Source organism: Hylobates moloch, unplaced genomic scaffold, assembly GCF_009828535.3.
Source record: "Hylobates moloch isolate HMO894 unplaced genomic scaffold, HMol_V3 SCAFFOLD_3, whole genome shotgun sequence".
Classification (NCBI taxonomy): domain Eukaryota; kingdom Metazoa; phylum Chordata; class Mammalia; order Primates; family Hylobatidae; genus Hylobates; species Hylobates moloch.
In genome coordinates this window covers 139001621-139023142 of record NW_026652278.1, presented here as the reverse complement: position 1 = coordinate 139023142, position 21522 = coordinate 139001621, and the positions used below count along the sequence as shown (strand labels likewise).

General features: G+C 38.8%; 1 protein-coding gene across 2 annotated transcripts in view; it reads right to left on the bottom strand.

The window, feature by feature from the left end:
* Positions 1-21522, bottom strand: part of ARHGAP10 (Rho GTPase activating protein 10) — a 344518-nt gene that overhangs the window by 107749 nt on the left and 215247 nt on the right. For both annotated transcript variants that reach the window (XR_009212922.1, XM_032148067.2), the window contains exons 16-18: positions 18644-18702; positions 8997-9102; positions 7288-7447 (exon numbers count right to left, since the gene is read on the bottom strand). Coding sequence is in view for 1 of the 2 variants with exons in the window: in XM_032148067.2 (XP_032003958.1) it covers positions 7288-7447; positions 8997-9102; positions 18644-18702 (325 nt within the window). In the remaining variant the exon portion in view is untranslated. The remainder of the gene's footprint in view (positions 1-7287; positions 7448-8996; positions 9103-18643; positions 18703-21522) is intronic.

Genomic DNA, 21522 nt, shown 5'->3' with positions numbered 1-21522 from the left:
AAAATGTTGGCAAGGATGTCGAGAAAAGAGAACCCCTGTACATTCTTGGAATGTACCCCTATGGAGAATAGTTTGGAGGTTCCTCAGAAAACTAAAAATAGAGCTACCATATGATCCAGCAATCCCACTGCTAGGTATATACCCAAAAGAAAGGAAATCAGTATATCAAAGAGATATCTGCACTCCCATATTTATTGCAGCACTATTCACAATCATCAAGATTTGGAAGCAGCCTAAGTGTCTATCAACAGACAAATGGATAAAGAAAATGTGATACGTATACACAGTGGAGTACTATTCAGCCTTAAAAAAGAATGAGATCCTGTCATTTACAACAGCATGGATGGAACTAAAGGTAATATGTTAAGTGAAATAAGCCAGGCATAGAAAGACAAACTTTACATGTTCTCCCTTATTTACGAGAGCAAAAAACTGAAACAATTTAACTCATGAAGATAGAGAACAGAATGATGGTTACCAGAGGCTGGGGAGGGTAGTGAGCAGTGGCGGGGGGGAGCGGGGATGGTTAATGGGCACAAAAATATAGTCAGATAGAATAAAATTCAGTATTTGATAGCAGAACAGGATGACTGAAGTTAACAATAATTTCTTATACATTTAAAAATAACTAAAAGAGTATAACTGGATGGCTTGTAACACAAAAAAGGGATAAACGCTTGAGGTGATGGCGACTCCATTTCCCCTGCTGTGATTATTACCCATGGCATGCCTGTATCAAAATATCTCATGTACCCCATAAATACATACAGCAACTATGTACCCACAAAAATTAAAAAATAAATAATAGACTCAATCTACACAGACTCAGTGACTCCTGAGAGGGTTCATTCCCTGTTTAAGTTCCTTTAAAGAACTCCCTATCTCAGACATGAGCTAACAGGTCACTAGACTCTGAGGGTGACCAGTGAGCCATGTAAAACTCAGGCACTAGTGGTCCTGCTCTGTCCTTCCCCTCCACGTCTATTCTGGCTTTTCCTCCTGCTTTATTCTTGACATATGACAAAAACAACAAAAAAAATAGACACTGAATATCACTCATTCCTGAACACTCATTCACATACGCCTTACAAGTTCATCTGCACTCTGGCTCTCAACAGAAATGTCACCATTAGGCCAGTCGTGGTGGCTCAAGCCTGTAATCCCAGCACTTTAGGAAGCCGAGGCCGGTGGATCACTTGAGGTCAGGAGTTCGAGACCAGCCTGGCCAACATGATGAAACCCCATCTCTACTAAAAAATACAAAATTAGCCAGGCATGGTGGCACACACCTGTAATCCCAGCTACTTGCGAGGCTGAGGCAGGAGAATCACTTGGACCCAGTAGGCAGAGATTGCAGTGAGCCAAGACCATGCCACTGCACTCCAGCCTGGGCAACAAGAGCGAAACTCCATCTCAAAAAAAAAAAAAGAAATGTCACTGTTGAAAGAGCTCACTCACGCCACTGGTTCATGAGCTCACATCACTAGCCCATCCTCATACTCGCCCATCTCATGGGACGTATCCGGTATCCTTGACAGTGGCCCTGGACAACCCTGACACTAGCACTGACCTGATCCTGCCTGGGTTTCTTCTGGCTCCTCTATTACCCCAACAGGAAAATCTTGGTGTTTCTCAAGGATATTATTGTCTTCTCCTAGTGATGAAAAGCAAAGGCTCTGGGGGTCAGTCTCAGTTCAAACCCAAGCATTGCCACGTTTACTAGCTGTATGCTCATGAGCAAGTCAAGCTCTCACCCCTCATTTCTCTCAGATGTATAAAGAGAAAATATACATAAGAATTTTCACCCATATAGGGATACTATTACATATATTTATGCAATGGGAATTTTATGTTTTATATATATATTTTTACGTATATGGATACACAAAGAAGCATCCACATACACTAGAATTACGTTAATGCCCTTTATAGTAGACCCAAAGCATGTAACATCATGAGCATCCAATAAATATTGTCTTACGCCAATCTCATGTGTTTAACTATACCTTACATTATACTTTCTACCCCTAAATTCACTCATAAGTTTGAGCACCAAATCTCTGTCTAATGGACTTATCTTGAACATGTAACTACAATTCACCATGTGACAAACTGAACTCATCTTACTCCTCCCCCAAACTCTTTTGTTCCTTGCTTTTATTAGTGACACCCATATTGTCCCAGGATTGAATCTCTATCACACCTTCCCCAAGACCCCTTACAAACCCAGTCCCCGGGTTTTGCCTATTCCACCTCGCCAAATGATGCTGTCCATCCTGGAACTCCCCATTCTCACTCCCATGCCCTTCAACTATGCCAAATAACCTCTCTCCTAGCTTTTCATTCCTCTACTTCCTACTGCAAATCCGGCTGTCAGATTAAGTTTTGTGAAGCAGTTTACTTGAAAACCATGAGTGGCCCCAGTACCTATAAAAGTAAATGCAAAAGTCCTAAAGCGGCATTCTCAACCTCCCACACCTGGCCCGAATCTCTTTCCAATCTCATCTCCTGCCATTTGCCCATGTTCCAACAAGAGCTGCGTTCCCAGAACACGTACCTCCTCTCTGTGTTTCTCTGATTACATGGTCTCCCATACCCGAAATGTCCTCTTAAAACATCTCCACCTGTTCAAACTCCATTATAAAACTGATTCAAAACACTTACTGGGGAAACTTTCCAGATTCCCTGCAGTTGAACATAAACTCTCCTCTGAAGTCTCCGCCACTTTCTCGCTCATTCTCTCTGTGTCTCTCTCTCAAAGCACTTATTCTCTGCCATATCTTGTAGCTACTTTTGGACATTTCTTCTTTCCCCTACTGGACTGTCTTTACTTCCCCCAAATCTCACACCATGAATGACTCACAGCAGGCAATGGGGGAAAAAAATGCACCAAATTAATGCATAACAAGTATACTCTGTTAAGAACAGAACTTATGCAAAACCCCAATTGAAAACTTGAAAATTCACACACCTTTGCCACCTGGAAAAAAATTTTCTTTACAAAGGAAAAAACCTTAAAAATTTTGTTTTTTTTGAGACGGAGTCTCGCTCTTGTCACCCAGGCTGGCGTGCAGTGGTGCAATCTCAGCTCACTGCAACCTCCACCTCCTGGGTTAAAGCAATTCTCCTGCCTCAGCCTCCTGAGTAGCTGGGATTACAGGCACCCGCCACCACACCTGGCTAATTTTTGTACTTTTTTTTTAGTAGAGACAGGGTTTTGCCATGTTGGCCAGGCTGGTCTCGAACTCCTGACCTCAGGTGATCTGCCTGCCTCGGCCTCCCAAAGTGCTGAGATTACAGGCATGAGCCACCATGCTCAGCCTACATCTTTATTATGTGTAAATAATGCTAAAACATATGGATTAAGTTTCCTATAAAGTATACACAGATTTATAAAAACAGCAAGGAGGCTAGGAAAAATTGTCATCTCCAAAGCAGATTAACCAGGGGCCTTTTTCTAACTCCAAAATTCATCTAGAGCAATCCTGCTTTAATTACATGTTGAAGTTTCCTCTTTGCTTTAGTGACTTTCCTGGAGTCAACATTTTTCACATTCCTAGGGAGGAAAAACAAATAACTGAGGAAAAGAAAATGACTTCCTTCTTGTCATTTTTCGCCTGTCAGAGCCACTTTCAGTGACATACATAGGCCTTTTCCTTCCCTCCCCAGTGTAACCTTCCTTTTTTGCCCACCTCCACCCCCTGCCGCCGTCCATTACTGTAATGTTTTCCTTTCTCAGACTACTCTTTTAAACTTTTCCTGTCCTTACTCCCTCTCTCGTTTTCATCTTGTCCTGAAACACTAAGAGGGACTAGATCCTTCCCTCCCTACTCTACAGTCAAATGTTAGGATCCTCTGGAGGGTACGCTTAGGTCAGTTGCCAGGGAAACCCGTGGCTAACATAGATCCACACATCCATATGAAGTTTTTCTGCACAAGCACCCTTGTCAGCAAAAATATTCTTCCTCATAGCAGAGCCTGGACTCTGCAATGAAGTCCAACTGAGCAGGAACAAAGAGCCAGGAGTGGGAGTAGAAGTGTTCAAAGATGAAATGGGAGAGACAAGGCGAGGTAATGGGGAAATTTAGGTTCTCAGAACTGTTAACTAATCCAAACTGACATTCCCCATCTCCAACCCTCCAACCCTGCCACACAACCCTGCTTCCAACCCTAAACCCAAGCACACAGTGAAGAATCTGAAACTCAATGTCCATTGCTCCCTTCTGAATAGGAAGCCTGAGCACTTAATTAACATTGGTTGTGCATTCATAGAACTATCTAGCCACAGAAAGGAAGAGAAGGAAAACCGAAAGACCTCGACTTAGCTATACAAAGCTCTGAAAGCGAGGCCACTTTCGTCTGCTGTAACTATTATAACGGGCTTGCCAACACTACTGGAAAATTCCTGTAAGATTTATTAACAAGGTGAAAGCAGCACTATCTACTTCCCAGCAGACAAATCATGTACTTATCTCCCCAGCTTCAAAAAGGGAAGAAAACAGGCAGTTGCAGCATGAAATGGAGATCCTTTTATCCAAGAGCAAGACCCAGAGCCAGTATTTTCACAAACAAATTGCATAAAAGTTTCCTAATTAGGATTTAATCAAATGATTGTTGAGCTACTGTAACATTGTCTCAAAGCTTGTAGTCTAATTATTTTTCTTTCTAAAAATGAATAGTAGCCATCTTTCCATGAGCTGTCTGGATGGCTTAGTGCACACTAATGAGGCTTAATGACAGTTTGACAGGATCATAAAAGGAAGCATAAATTCACCACCACTGGCAAAAAAAAAAAAGGCAAAACAAAACTTCTTACACCCATAAACAAGCCGCTTTTACCGTAATGGTAAAGAAAATCCCCAATCAGCTTTCAAGCTTATCTTTTCCATGAGAACCCAACATTAGCAACAAGCTAGAACTGCTCCAGCAAACAGCCAATGCAACAAGTACCCAAGAAATACTCTCGCTATGCCTTCTCCAAAGGGACTACATTTCTGTTTGCCTGTCTCTTTCCCAGTCCTTCAACCCCCTCAAAATGTATTGAATTCATTATTTCATTCCATAAATATTAACTGAACACCTAATATGCACCAGGTATTACTATAAGTGGACAAAAAGATCTCTGGCCTCAAAGATCTTAGCAGAGAGAAACAGACAAGAAAATAAGTTATGTAACATATTAGACTGGGGTACGTTTATAGGATTCGAGTCCCAAAACATGGCTTCCACCCCCATATGACGACCTGCTTTCCCACAGGAGCTGGAACATTCATCTGCACATCCGGCACCTACTACATGTCTGGCATATGATGCAATCTCAATTTAAAAAAATCTTTTTAATAAACAAATGAGTGACCAAGCATTCTAACAGTTTTCAAGCTCCCTATCTTAGAGGCAGAAGTCAGGAACGTTATTAGCAAAGTGCTCATCTATAGGTGACTGAAGAAAAAAAAAATCTAAAAGTTCTTGAAAGAAAATAATGTGGTATTTAAAATCATGTTTTCCCTTGATTACAGAGAAACAAGTAAGAAAGCAAGTCACTTAAGAGATTATTCATTTTAAACCAGAAATACTTAAACCTACAGTCCACAGATTCAGGAATGAAGGCGAGCCCATTGAAATTGTTAGAACACTTAAGGGGAAAGAAGGATTTATGTGCATTTATCTGGGTTACTAACAAAAGGGTTAATAACTTTTTTCAGCTTCTCAGCATCCTGTGATCCCAAGAAGATTGAAAAGTACTGCCCTAAAGAATAAGTGTTTTTAAAAACTATATTTATATCCTTATAAAAATAAAGGTACACTTTTAACTATGAGTCACCATCATTTTTCTTAATAAGTGGAAGCTTTACTTGAGGGGGCTTGAGACAGCAGGAGAGAGGCAGGCCCTCAAGGTGATCCTATTGAGAACAGCACTCCAAGAGCATCCTGAAACCATTTTTTCCATATGTTCCCCCATAGATTATCTCATCCCTACTTATAAATGAAGCCCAGCTAAAATGAACAGATACCAGCTCCTTGCAATTCTGAATTCAAACACAAACTGCCATGGGCCAGCTCTAACATCAACAAATGCCATACTCAGGTCTTGTTTTAACTCTTATGAACAAAACCCTCTCAAATATTAATGAAACCTTCTTTCGTGTTCCAGACTGAAGTCCTCTCCTAAGTTCTTAATAAAGAAGAGACGTTTCCTCCCTAGATCAGCAGTTCTTCTTGCTGACTATTTATCATAATTCTTGGGAAAGCAAAAATTTAACAGAATACACGTGGCTATGCAGCCACTTACAAGAGTCCCTCAGGTGATTCTGATTTGTCGGGGTTGAAAATTATTGCTCTAGATTGGTCCTTTACAGAAAAGCCTTGCAGATCCCCCAGACAGTACACAGTTATGCCTTGCGGGCTATCTGGTCTCTGTTTAACTACCAGACTCTTTTGTTGTATCATAAGAGTAGCCATAGACAATATGTAATCAAGGAGAAAATAACAGTAATTTGGGAAAGTGATCCCAAAGTGACAATCATGAACAGTACTTATTTCTAGTAGTTAACATGCTGAGTGGGTATGGTGGGAGGGAAGAGTATATTAAAGCAGTTTCTGCTCACCCCAACGTGGATCACCTGAGTCAACCCTATCCACCACACCTCAGGAATATTTACCCTTCCCTGCTGCCCAGATGCAATGCCTAAGCCTATTTGAAGAGCTTACCCTTCCCCAACTTCTCCTCCTTTACTTGTCATTCACAACAGCTAGGTGTAACCAGAAAGACTCTTTGCAAGGCAAGTGGTTTCCCAGGTGCAGAGCAGGGGCTGGCCTCATTGCCCCTCAACCCCTACTCTCAATGATACTCATGGGTCCTCTGGCCCCATCTCACATCCTTTCAACCTTATTTGCCTTATTTTCTCTTGTAAGTTGCAAAGCCCTAACTTTATCAAGAATACAGGGTTGCTGTGCCACATAGAATTTGAGTGAGAAATCCAAAGATGGGAATAAAAGCAACAAAAGTCCTAAATAGTTCACAACTGCCTTGATATTCACTTGCATCTGGATTAAATGCTTCTTCATTAAACCAGCAAGATAACAAAAGACCAGATAAATTTCAGATTTATGGAACTCCATCAGAAGACAGAATCTCAAGGAGAACTTCTTAGAACCAAGCTCATCATAGTGAGAATAAAAGAATTTTTTTAAACAGAGAGAGAGAAAAGGGAAATCTAAGACGATCGTTGTGTAGCACATGGCGACAAGCCAAAAACAAAGTCTCTTAAGAAAAAAAAATATTTTTACCTTTTCATGGTTTTCAATTAAGATTTCCACAACAATATTCTGAAACTTCAAGTCCATGAGGGCAGCGACAGTTTCTTCCTGTGGCCTCATCAGGGTTGGTCCAAACACCACTCCTAAGTTTGCCACGGTCATCAGGTTCTGCTTGGAGTGATTTGAAACACTGAAATTGGTAAGGGGGGAGGAATCTGTTTAACCAAAGGAGCAAAAATTGTGGACTGTAAATAGTCTGCAACTCTGTATTTCCTTAAAAGCAAGGGGTCAAGAGACTTAACCACCCTCAACATCTGCCTCTGAAACAACCAGATCTGAGAAACCCTCAATGCAGACGCTCCTGCCTACTCCTTTACTTCCCTCTCTTTGGTGCTCTACTCTAACCACAATGGCTTTCTTAATAACTCCATGCACAGTCGGCCCTCAGTATCCCCTGGGAATTGATGCCAGAATCCCTACAGACACCAAAATCTGCAGATGTGCAAGTCCTACAGTCAACCCAGGAAACCCATGGATTAAAAAAAAGTCAACCCTCATGTCCACAGGGAATACTGGATTTTTGATCAGTAGCTGGTTGAATCTGCCCATGCAGGACTCACAAAGGGCCAACTGTATGTGCTAAGCTTGCTTCCCCCAAAAACCCTAGTTCACTGTTCCCCTCTTCTTAGAAAACTCACTCTTTCACCAGATTATTATACTTTTGCTTCCAAGGAATACTAGACTGCATAGCACCTCTGTAAAAGTATGCAGAGTTTGGTCAGAGCACCCACAATCACTCCTTCAGCCCAGTATCATTGTGCAGTGAATCACCTAGACAACTGTTCTCAGCAGCCCTGCAACTTAATTCAGGTCTCAATTTAAAGATACCATCTTCAAAAAGCCTTTGCATAATAACATTTTTTATAGTCTCACACTCAATATATTCTGTCCCCTTACTCTGCTTTGTGTTTTTGCCATTTATCATCTGAAGCTCTTTTATATTTTTATTTGTAATCTGTTTTTCATATTTTCCCCTTAGAAAGTAAGCTTCATGAAAGCTGGGACTTAGACTATCTTATTCAACTATGTATCCACTAGCACCTAAGAAAGGCATTCACTAAATATTTGTTGACCAAATGAATAAATGGCTAAACTAGCAGTGGGACCCTTGGCAAATCACAGTATCTTCTGACCTTCATTTTCTTTATATGTAAAATAAAGGTTCTAAAATATAGCATTCTTCAGCTTCCTTTCACGTCTAAAATTCTACAGTTAGAATGATCCCTATACTTAAAGAAAGGGCTAATTTCTCCACTGATCTGATTTTGCTGGTTTTTAAAAGGAGGAGGAAAAGAGAATGAAATCTATAAAATAACTCTCCATCATTGAATTAAGCCAACTTAAAGGACATGTTCAAACTTAGGTAGGTGTGAAACCAAGCTAAATATTCTAACAAACTTATATTCACATTTCCAGAATCTGTGTATAGGGTAATGTATAATATTCTCTTCTTTCACTTCAAATCAAACCCTGAGTTGCTGGCAGAGATGTTATGCAAATAATTATACAACTTCATGAAAGCATATTTCAACAGTCTTATCCAAAACACACACAATGAGTCAAAAGTCCAGCCTGCCCTTCCAGGTGTGGTCCCCAGTTCCACCCATCACAAATCCCAGAGCACAACTCAGCACCTAGAGCAAAGTGAAGAAAGTTAAAACGAAGAAAAAGAGGCTTACTTTGTTAAGTGTTTCACCAAAATATCCAACATCTCTTTATTCTTCTCTGGCAGTTTGTGTACCAAGAAATGGACTGCATTAACACGAGATTCTGGGCTGCCGCTTTCTTCCAAAAAAAAAAATAATAATAAAGAAAAACAATAGTTAATAGAGAACTCAGAATCAAATATATTTCCCAAGACAAACAATGACAACAGCTCCTCTGTTCAAGATTATCAAACATGGAGAATGTAAACATATTTTGCCACCTTTAAAAGGAAAAAAAAAAATCTTTCTCCTTATGATGAATCTTCTCATGCCTCCCCTAATGAGGTAATTTCAGTGTGGCTGCAATTGGTGCCTTTTCTTTGGTTTATATTACAGAACGGACAGCTGCTAAGCTTCTCCTTCCGACATGCTGTGTTTCATGTCTGTTCATCGTTTACTCGATGGGGTCTAGTCACTGGGTCACGCCACAATGGAATGCAAGTAAAATATCAGCAAATAGGCTATTGCATGTTACAGGTGGAACAGGATAACCCCCCACCCCCCAAAAAATATGTTGAAGTTCTAGCCCTTAGAACTCGGAGTGTGGCTGTTTTAAACTGTACTTGGGATTTAATGGCATCAGGTATGCTAAGGCATGCATGAAAATGACTGTCAGGAAGGGAAAAGTTTAGACTCACAGAGCCCTAGAAACAGACGGCATGGCATGTTGTGCAGAGCCACGTGGGGAAGCACCAGCGTCGATCAAGAGGCAGAGGAAGAACGGGGAACTTTGGCAAAGCCTCTACTGTAGTTTCTGCAGGAAGGAATGGGCGAGGCAGGGTGTGCAGGTTGAGGACTGGCTGGTTTAAATTATTTCAGTGGGCACTGCAGCGCAAGGGCTGTCCCTAGTTGCTGGTACTCGGGACTGAAGTGACAAGGGCAGGAGAGTACAGCCTGCAGTGTAAGGGCCCACAGAGGAGGCTGGTGGGGAGGGGGGTCATGGTGCTTCGGATTAGAGAGTTCCATGTGAAAAGCCTGCAGAAGTTTAATATCTGGGCTAGCCCTGGGAGGGGCAGTTTCCTCGGTTCAGTGAGGCCCCAGATGTCAAAACATCAGAATAAAAAGGCGTGCTTAATACACGATCTTATTTGGGAAGACAGCTGTTACAGATGTCAGTTTAGATGAGATCATAACTGAAGTAGGGTGGGGCCTCTTCATCCAATATGACTGGCGTCCTTACAAGAAAACAGAGAGGGATAGTGACCGTGTACAGGCAGCACAGGGGAGGTTGTCCTGTCACAGCAGAGGCTGGAATGAAGGACCCACAAGCCAAGGGATGCTAAGGACTGCCAGCAACCACCAGAAGCTGTGAGTGGCAAGGAGGGATCCCTCCTACAGCCTTCAGAGGGAGCACGGCCCTCCCGACATCTTGATTTCAGACTTCCAGACTCTAGAATTGTGACGGAATAAATGCCTCTTCTTTGAAGCCACTTGGTTAGTAGTAAGCACTTTGTTCCAACAGCCCTGGCAAACACATTCCCTTAACCCCGAAACTTTGGAATTATTATACGTGGCTCTTATTAACAGTGTACCCCAATTCCCTTTATTGTGTTCTTGATTGGAAAACTATCAAATAAATCAATAAAATGTTTGTTATTGAAGATTTTGCTAGTTTTCACAGGTGTCAAAGAAGTGACAAAAGAGAATTAGGTTCTAAATTTACTGCTGATGGAAAAGGTTAGAAATGGCTTTGTAGTTTCACTTAGGGCTGGCCAGGGAAGCTCAGAAAGGGTCTCATAATGGAGAGCCCTTGAAGACTGGGTCCTGAAGAATGGGGAAGGGTTCAAGGAAAGGCAGGACTGAGGGGCAAGGGGAACATTCCAAATTCAGTAAATAGCATGACAAAAAGCACAGGGCCTGTGCGGAGACAGCTCTTCGAGTGTATAGATAGAAAGGTAGCCCGAGGCCAATTCTGGTCTGCAAAGGCCAATTTGAAGAAGTTGTCTCACTGCTGGCTTCTAAATTAGTCAAGGGAAAACAAAGCAAGAAAGCAATATGAATAGAGATAAATTTGGGGAAGGTATGCCTGATATTTTGTTTAAAGGATGGATTAGAATAGGAAAAAGAACTAGTTAGGAGGAAAAAGTTATTTGGGAGACAAGAAGAAAGAAATGAAAGGAGTGGCGGCCAGGCACAGTGGCTCATGCCTGTAATCCCAGCACTTTGGGAGGCCGAGGCCGAGGCAGGCAGATCACTTGAGGTCAGGAGTTCAAGACCAGCATGGCCAACATAGTGAGACCATCTCTACTAAAAATACAAAAATTAGCCAGTGTGGTGGTGCACACCTGTAATCCCAGCTACCCAGGAGACTGAGGTGGGAAAAGTGCTTGAACCCAGGAGGCGCAGGTTGCAGTACCACTGCACTCCAGCCTGAGCAACAGAGACTCCATCTCAAAAAACTAAAAATAAAAGGAGTGAGGTAGGTGGCAGAACTACAAAGAGGGAGGTAGAACAAAGAAGTACAGATGCCCTATGATTTATGATGGGGGGACATCCTAATAAGCCCCTCGTAAAGTCAAAAGATTGTATGTCGGGACCATCACTACACCTGGGAGTCATTGCTTCTAACTGATAGCTGACTGGTCTTGAACAAATTACCTAACTAACCTCTCTGTGCCTCAGCTCCCTCATCTGCAAAATGAAACAATATCTTAAAAGGCCATTATGAGATTCAATGCTGTAACATACATAAAGCACTTAGCCTCTGTGGCTGGCACGCATGGGCATTCAATCACTGTTAGCCATTATTACTGTTGTTGTTCGTGTTACTATTATTATTTGAGCACTACGATGGAAGAAGCAGAACTGACAAGTTTTAGCAGCAGACTAGCAGTGGGTCAGAAGGAAGAAGGCAGAGAGGAGCAGTGTTTCACATCTGGGTTATCTGGTAACAGGGCCAATTCCACCAAGACACAGAAACACAGCAGCCAAAGCTGTCTTGAGGAAGGAGATGATGGTGGAGAGAATGGAGGAAGCGACATTCAAATGGTTGGTATTTAGCAGTAGCTGGAAACAGGAGGAGGCTTTAGAGATCAAGGCTAGAAATGTTCTCCAGGAGGTGTGACCACTAGCTCATGGACAAAGCCGCCGAACTTCTACAGAAAGCTAACTAAGGGCACTGTGGGGAAAAGGGCTCCAAAGATGTACAGGGAGATGTGAAGTCAAGGGCTAAGTCAAGCAGGCAATGCAGCCAAGGAGGAGGAAGAGGTGGGAGGACCAGGGAGGTTGGATGTCATCAGGAAGGCAAGTGAGAAGAAACCTGCAAAGGCTGGGCACAGCCAGTGGACTCGAGAGGTAAGGAGAGGTCAAGGAATGGAAAGACTGGGATTAAGGGGCCCTGGGTACCACCAGGTTTATCAACTGAGAGCCCCTTTCTACTAAAATGAGGAGGTTAAACAAAGAGGGAGCTGCTGGAGAAGGGGAGAAGAGTGGGATTTCAGAACACTTGTTCAGAAAGCAAAAAAAACAAGAGAATGGGAAAGAGAGGTAAAGCAGATCAAGAAAGGGGCATTTATTTTTTCAAAAGGATAATAGTTTTCCTTATGACAAAAGTTAAATACCTGTAATACTAAAATCTTGGACAACACAGAGAAAATGACCTTAGTACAAAGTACTAAATATCTGAAATATATATACATAAGAAACAGCATGCAATCAGATTAAAAAGAACTACAAACCAATCAGGGAAAAAAAGAGACAATCCAACAGACAAAAGAGCAAAAGACTGGGGCAGGAATTTCACAAAATATGTATTCCAGTGATCACAAAACCTATGAAAACAGAATAAACCTATATTGGTGAAACAGAAGTTAAAAACACAATGAAAGAGTAATACTCACCTGCCAGAATGGCTTTAAATGAATACTAAGCTTTGGCAAGGACATGAGGCAACTGAAACTTCCACATGCTAACTAGATGGGAATCATTAAAGGGTTCAACCACTCTGAAGAACTGTTTGGCAGTTATCTACCAAAGCTGAACAAACACATACCCTATGACCGACGCAAAAATTCCACTCGTAGGTATATAACCAGGAAAAATGCACATAAATGCTCATTAAAATACACATACTCCTATATTCACAGCAGTGTTCTATTAGCCCAAAACTGGAAACAACCCAAATGTCCATTAACAGTAGAACAGATAAATCTACTGTGGCTTCTTCAAACAGAATGCAATGAAAATGAATGAATGTTTCATACAACAGAGATGACTCTCACAAAATGAGTAAAAGAAACCAGATACAGAAGAATATACTCTGATTCCATTTACATAAAGTTCAAATGCTGCAGCCCCAACCTACAATGTCAGGAGAGTGATCACACTTCATGGGAGTGGATAATGACCACATGGGCATGAGAAAGGGCTTCTGATGATGTTTGATTGCTTGATCTGGGGCTGATTACATGTGAAAATTCATTAAGCTGTATACTTATTTGAGCCCATGTTATATTTCGACAAAAAGTTCACTTAAAGCTACCCATAATAAATCTCATCCTAAAATAAACTGGTAAATTTTAACTATAAATCCTGCAGAGTTTTCCTTCCTTTTTTTTTTTTTTGTAATGAAATGCCTAAACAACCTATCTTATTTAATGTATCACAGACACTTTTCAGTGTCATTAATGGAGCACCTTACCATCGATTTTATGAACACTTAGATTGTTTCCAATGTTTGTAAAGATAAGTTTGTTCCAGTTTACACCCCTAATAATAGTGTTTGAGAATGAGAAATGATATCTTACAACAGAGGACACTAAGTTGTTGCTAAAGATAAAGGATGCAAAAAGGCTAAGAAATTAAAAGGCATATAAATAACACAATCAAATCATATCATAAAAAAAAAAAACTTCTAGATACAAACTAAATTTATCACCGAAAACAAAAACACAGCTGTCTAAAGGGTTAGGTAATAAATTATAATCTAGTTCTTAATCTGGTATAAAAAACAAGATACTAATCAACACTGGAGAAAATAACAATATAACAATTTCAATTCACAGCTTTGATTTTTAAAAACAGACTTAAAGCAGCGACTCTGCAAAACAGTAGAAATTCCAAAGGAGTAAAAGGACAACCACTGAGGATAAGAATTTATATTGCAAAAATTAAAAAGTCTGGAAAACTTTGCACTAAAAACCTACTCCTAACTTGTGAGTCTATCTTGCCATTAATAATAAATCTAGTTTAAATACTTTAGGATTCATTATTTAGAAACACAAGCTAGAGAAACAGTTTCCCACACTCTATGAATTACATTCTTCATTTCTCAAAATAGTGGAATTGATTTTGAAAAATAGAGTCAAAACCTGGATTCAGAAAATGTGGCACATATACACCATGGAATACTATGCAGCCATAAAAAAGGATGAGTTTATGTCCTTTGTAGGGACATGGATGAAACTGGAAACCATCATTCTCAGCAACCTATCACAAGGACAGAAAACCAAACACCACATGTTCTCACTCATAGGTAGGAATTGAACAATGAGGACACTTGGACACAGGAAGGGGAACATCACACACCTGGGTCTGTCATGGGGTGGGGGGAGCGAGGAGGGATAGCATTAGGAGATATACCTAATGTAAATGACGAGTTAATGGGTGCAGCACACCAACATGGCACATGTATACATATGTAACAAACCTGCACGTTGTGCACATGTACTCTAGAACTTAGAGTATAATTTTTAAAAATTTAAAAAAAGAAAAATAGAGTCAAAACCTTTCACTATCTTCAGTCTCTCTCCTGCTAGCCCATCCTAATCTATTTTAAAATCACACATCCATTTCTGCCAAGTCTTTTTCCTTCTTCTTCTTCTTCAAAAAAAAAATACTCTAGGCTTTCAAAATAAAACCATTTTTTTCTCTGTCTTGTTTTGACATTAATCATCAGAGCTTTCTATTCGCAATCATTTCTATGTAGCTACAACATAATACCTTTAAGGTACTCCAAAAAAGTTTTTGAAGATAAGTCATCTAAAGTTGCTTATGCTAATGCAATTTATTTTAATTACTACTGATTGACAAAGAATGAACAGCCTACCTTAAAAAAAAAACTAGGATACTAAATTAATCATAATACCAAATTCTTGAAATATGCCAGGGAATTAGGAGCTTACTGTAGTGGAAAAGGCATTTTAATTGTGTAACTACAAATCAGCATCTACCACACTGTAATGTCCATCTGCTTATGATGCTGTGCCAACTAACAGAAACTGAAAAAGATGTGATCATGGAGCTTATCAAAGACACAGAGGCAGATAAATGCTAAATTATTTCAATATTGAAATGTCAAAAGTCAATGATACTGTAATTTTAGAAAGGCATTAGCAGTAACCATCCAAGCACTTCCCAAGGGATAAAGGGCTTCAGTCAACAGACATCAAGTGTTGCATTTCTCCTGTGGCATTCGTATCTACTGTGAAATGAATACATCAAGCTAAGAGGGAGGCATGCCACTAAGCATTCGGTTCCCTTAATTCCTGGATTCCTAAGCCCTTCCCCAGCAAGAATCACATGATTTTTGTCTTGCTTCCCAGGTATGTTTATAAAAAACGATAGAACATTCTGGTTAGGTAAACACCAATGTCTTGGATCCGATTATAGTTATGTTTCTCATGATAAATAACCAAAGACCTTTGTGGTAATGATTTTGCTTCCCAACTAACTTGACTACAGGAAGAAATACACTGAACATACTGTAACACAAGTGTTTTGGTTTAACTGACAGTGAAGAGATTTTTCTTCTGATGCAACAGGCATTCAGCCTTTAGTTGTCATTCTTATACTAAGCACCATGACTCCAACCCTGAGGCATGAGTCCACTCTTATCAAAATGATACAGCAAGGGCTTTGAGGCCAAAAGGCTGACACACAGATCATAGCCTACAACTTTCTCAAAGGTAACAGACATCACGCAGTAAGACATCCAGCTAGATGCCTGCCTGCTAGCCTTCCTGTGGTGGACACAATCTTTTGTATTCCTCATAGACCAGGTAACTACATTTTCATCCTATAAATTTCCATGTCAAAAGTCCATTATAGTCTCCCCCAAGATGGATCATCTACTAGGTTCCTTTTATAAGTTTAGTTTGGAATTCAGCTAACGGAGAAAGTTACATTAACTCTCTTCATTTTCTCAAAGAAAAAAATTTTTTAACTTTTCCAATGCAGTCAATCTTTAAAAGTAAGTTGATCTTTTTTTCAGAACAAGGAACATAAAACAAATGTGCCTTTTGTGGTGACAAAATAGAAATGAAATTTATATTTGTATTATGAACCCTAGAAATTAACACGGAGGTTCACAACAGGAAACTACAGGAAAGAAACTGATGAGAGAAAACGATGGGACCCAGGAGAAACCTTGAGAACTCTCAGCAGGGAGGGTAGAAGAGAAGAAACTATCTCATCACCACAGAACAGATGGAAACCACTGCACATGACTGAGAAGAATCAAAAATTAGTTTTCAAGTTGGTGTGAGAGGTGGTAACAAAGACTGCTGATGCTTAGTAATTTTAGCAGTCAGCTCAGCTAACAGACACTTGAGCAAAACAAGGTAAGCTGTGTCACCGTTCACGGAAAATGACAGCTTAACCACAATCCCGATTTTCCAACAGCATTCAAAAGGGGAGACTAATTTTGGCCACCTGATTTCTGTAACTATTTTATTTGATACTTAAAAGTCCATATGCAAAAGATTAGGAGATCTGTTCCCACACTCTCTAAAAGAGGCAATGAGTGCAGAGAAGGGTACTCAAGAGATTAAAATAAAAACTTAAAGTCTACATTGGAAACCTTGGCCCCTAAAATACACTCATTTAATGCATGTACTTTTTGTCATTAAATCAAGTTACTACAGGTCCCATTCCAACCACAACGGCACTTAGGTGCAAATCCATGCCAATGATTACAGTAGAAACAGTATTTCTTCCTGACAGTCCTGTCATCCAAACCACTGTGAAGACTATCGCAGCATTCCCACAAAGTCAGGAAGCAAAACACAAGGTACTGGTCCAACAGGTGACGATCTTGTCTGCGTTTCTACAATCCTTTTCACCACTCTGCTCAAACATGCCTTCAACAAACTCTTTAAACTTATTTTCTACCACCACAGATTTTATTACCTCTTAAGATGTAAGTTCCTACCTCTTAGGAACCTCTTCATTTGGTAAAACACACTGATATTCAAATTTCAAAAACACTGCCATCAGTTATGGGGCATGATAATACTAATGATTGTGGTCATTTAAAGCCTTATTCCATAATCACTTTATCTTTCTCTAATTCTCAAAGGATTCTAGATTAAAATTGGCACTCTTCTGCTTTTTCCAGTCTCTAAGGCAAACAACATGAAACAATTGTCCTCCAACTAAGTTTAGTTTCTCTTTCCCCAGTTTGCCAAAAATGCCACAGGGAAGAAATCAAAACAACTAAGCATTTACTTGAGTTTTTGCCGAGAAAATTTTCCTCCACTCCCTTGATCTCACAAATTCTCTTTTTTTAAAAAATCCTCTCCCCATGTGAAAACAAAAGTGATTAGAATCCAGTTTTTGCTTTTCCGAAAGCCTCTTTTATATGTAGAGTCTAATGGGGCCTACACACTGCTTCTTCCTGCAACACAGGAGGAACCTTTACACTGGCTGGAGCAGGGACCTCACAAGAAGGTAACATTTAAAGCAATGTTCAGGCAGCAGTAACATTGGTCCCATAGGGAATGCTCTAAGTTTTTGAACAGATTAAACTATGGAATACATCCAAGAGGAGAAAATAAAAGGAAATGAAAATACAATTACAGCTACTGTCAGTGCACCTGTGAAAACCAATACTGCAGGTTTTAGCTAGTAGAACTAGGGTTCTAAATTTTAAATAAGGCTCCCTATAATCTGGCAAGTTACTTAACATGTCTCAACCTTCATTTCCTTCACTATTAAATACCAAACACCAGCGTACTTCAGAAGACTATGATGATTAAACAACACGCATCAAATCTAGAAAGTGAGCCATGTAACAGAAAACAAAGCCTCAAATGAGTGTGACTCACAAAAAATTCAATCACAAAATTCTACCAACTATAGGCCTTTTTCATTTAACATTTGATCACATATTATTCACTCTGTATCAAATACTGTTTGGAGTTCTGGCATTATCTCATAATATTCCTTCTGTCTGTAATTTAGATCTGAGTATCTTTCTATGTGAAGCCATCTCCAAACTACTGATCTCTCCAAATCTGCTCATCTCCACAACCTTTGGCAAATTAAATACTTCTGTGTTCCCTCAGCATTTTGCTCATGCCATTATTGTACATTTTGTAGTTTAATGAGAAGTATGCCCCAGTACTTGCTATAGAATTGTCTCATGGGACAAGAATCCTGGCTTGACTTTACATATCCAGTAACATAATAGGAAATAATTAACGTATGTGAACAAATGAATAAATATACTATCCCTTTTATTCACCTCCCAAGGATATGGGGAGGTACCAAACATCATTTAAAGTGATTTCTATTTTTAACACAAACTGCAATAACAAGTTGAATTTTTCATATGGAAATTTTTCGCTTATGCTCACTACCAATGACAAAACTGTTCCTATGTACCTTTACATAATACTTACTGGCTGGAACAATGAAATCTCCATGTAACTCATAGGTCATGAGAGGCTCTGGAAGACTCCTGTGTGAAAAGAACAGCTCAGAATTATCAAATAAATCCAAACAAGTCACTTCTGAGTTTTTTTATGAAAGGATGTTAAATTTGTTATGCATTTCTTTTTTTTTTCTTTTCTTAATTAATGTGTACAACTTCCCTAGGGAATACCTTTACATATCAAAAAAGATACATAACTCAAACGGATCACTTTATCAACTGCTGCTGGCACCAAGCACTATCAAAGCCTAGGCAGCCACAAATCCCTAATAGACCTAAGCATACAGTATTTCATATCTAATCTCGGAAAGTACCTTTGTGAACATCTGGTTTTATATATAAAACTTCCTTCTACACATTAATGTATTTAAAGCCAAACACACCATCTAACCAAATGTAAGCAAACAATTTTGAAACTTCATCTCTAAGATATTAGCTGGAGATTCCACACAAAATACACAGAAAAGATTAAACAAACTCAAATCCTCTCTGCTTAAATATATTACAAAAATAAGAATTTATCTTTATGCCTATAAGATGAGAGATGAAATAAAATTGATGACAACTTTAAAAATATACACAGCATTTTCATAGTCTACAAAACAAGTTACATAAGGTAGTTTATTTTATCCTGTGATCAACAGAAATGCTACAGTTCAGTCCACCTTGCTACATATCTTAAAATTATAAAAGATCACAGCAACTAGCTTTATAAACACTTAAAGAATACCTAGACAAGTGTCAGTCTGTACAGCCTTTCTGGAGGGTAATCTCGCAAGGTATTAAGAACTTTTAAAAGGTTACAATCCTGTAACTCAGAAATTCTGCTTAAAATATTTTTTAAAAAATCAAAGATGCACAAACAAAATTTTTTAACATATGCAAAGCCAAGAATATTGCCAGAGATAAAGAAGGTCATTTCATATTGACAAAAGTGTCAACTTGTCAGGAAGCCAAAACAATATTAAATGTTAATAGATCTAATAAGAGAGCCCCAAAACACTCGAAGCAAAAACTGACAGAACTACAAGGAGAAATGGGCAAATCCACAACTATAATCAGAGAGTTAAACACCTCTCTGTTTCAGTAACAGAACAAGTAGAAAAATCAGGACACAGAAGATTTGAACAAAAATATCAACCAACTTAATCCAATTGGCATGTCCTTCACCTAAGTGACACTCCACTCAAAAGCAGAACACACGTTCCCAGCGCATACAGGCCATTTATTTTCCAAGATTAACCATATTCTGGGCCATGATACAAATCTCAAAAAATAAAAAGGGTTTAATTCATACAGAGTTTGTTTTTTGATTACAACAAAAATTGAATTAAAAATCAATAACAGAAAGATAACTGGAAAACTCAAAAGAAAGAGAAGTTAGAAAGTATTCTGAAATGAATGAAATAAAAACACAACATATCAGAATTTGAGGGATGTTGGTAAAACAGTACTAACACGAAATTTTATGCTACTAAACACCTATATTAAAAAAGAAGAAGGGTGGTAAACCAAGCACTTCATTTTGTACCTTAATGATCTATGAGGAAAAAAAAAAGTGTAAATTAAGCCCAAAGTAAGCAGAAGAGAAATAATAAAAATCAAGCAGAAATCAATGAAACAGAAAACAGAAAAATAAAGAAAATAAATTAATCCAAAACCATATCTTTTAAGATAATCCATAAAACTGATCAATCCAGCCAGAATGATTAGGAAATAAAAGAGAAAAAACAAACAAACAATGCCAGGAATAAGAAAGGGGCCTGCAGAATCAGTGCAGATTCTAAAGATATTAAAAATAAAATAAAGAAATACTATGAGCAATTTTATGCCCATAAATTCAACAATTCAGATGAAATGGACAAATGTCTTAAAAGACACAAACTACCAAAGTTCGCTCAAGAAGAAACAGATAACCTGAGTAGTCCTATTGAATTTGTGGTTAAAAATCTTGCCAGTAAGAAAACTCTAGGGCCAGATGATGTCACTGAATGAATTCTACCAAACAATTAAGAAAGAAAAACTACTGATTCTATACAAATTCTTCCATAAAATAGAAGAGGGAATAATTTCTAACTCATTCTGTGAGGTAAGCTTTAGCCTAATATCAAAGTTAAAGACATTATGAAAAAGGCATTATGAGAAGACTACAGACCAGTATCACTCATGAACATAGATGCAACTATTCTAAATAAAATGTTACTAAATCAAATTCCACAAGATAAATAAAATAATATATCGCAAGTTGGGTTTATCACAGGAATACAATACTAGCAAAATATCTAAAAAAAAAAAAAAAAAATCAATGTACTTCACCAAACAAAAAGAAAACTGTATGATCATATCAACAGACAATTTAGGAGAAACAGCCTCTCCCACAAAGCATACTAGAACTACTGGAGATCCCTATGCAAAAATGAATTTGAATTCATACCTCATATCTTATGTAAAAATTAAAATGGATCACAGAACTAAGTGTAAAACCTAAAACTATAAAACTTACAGAAGAAAACATAAAAGAAAACCTTTGTGACCTTGAATAAGTGCAAAGATTTCTTAATATAGCCACAAAAGAAAAACTGATGAACTAGACTTCATCAAAATTAAAACTTCTCTTTGAAAGACACTATTGAGAGAATGAAAAGACAAATCACACAATGAAGAAAATACTTGCAAAGCAGGTATCTAAGAAAGGACTTGTACTCAAAATATATTTTTTAACTTTTAAAACACAATAATATGACAATCTAAGTTGTAAAACAGTGGGCAAAAGATATGCACAGACACTTCACCCAAGAAAATACATAAATGGAAAATAAGCACATGGAAAAAAGTTCAACATTACTA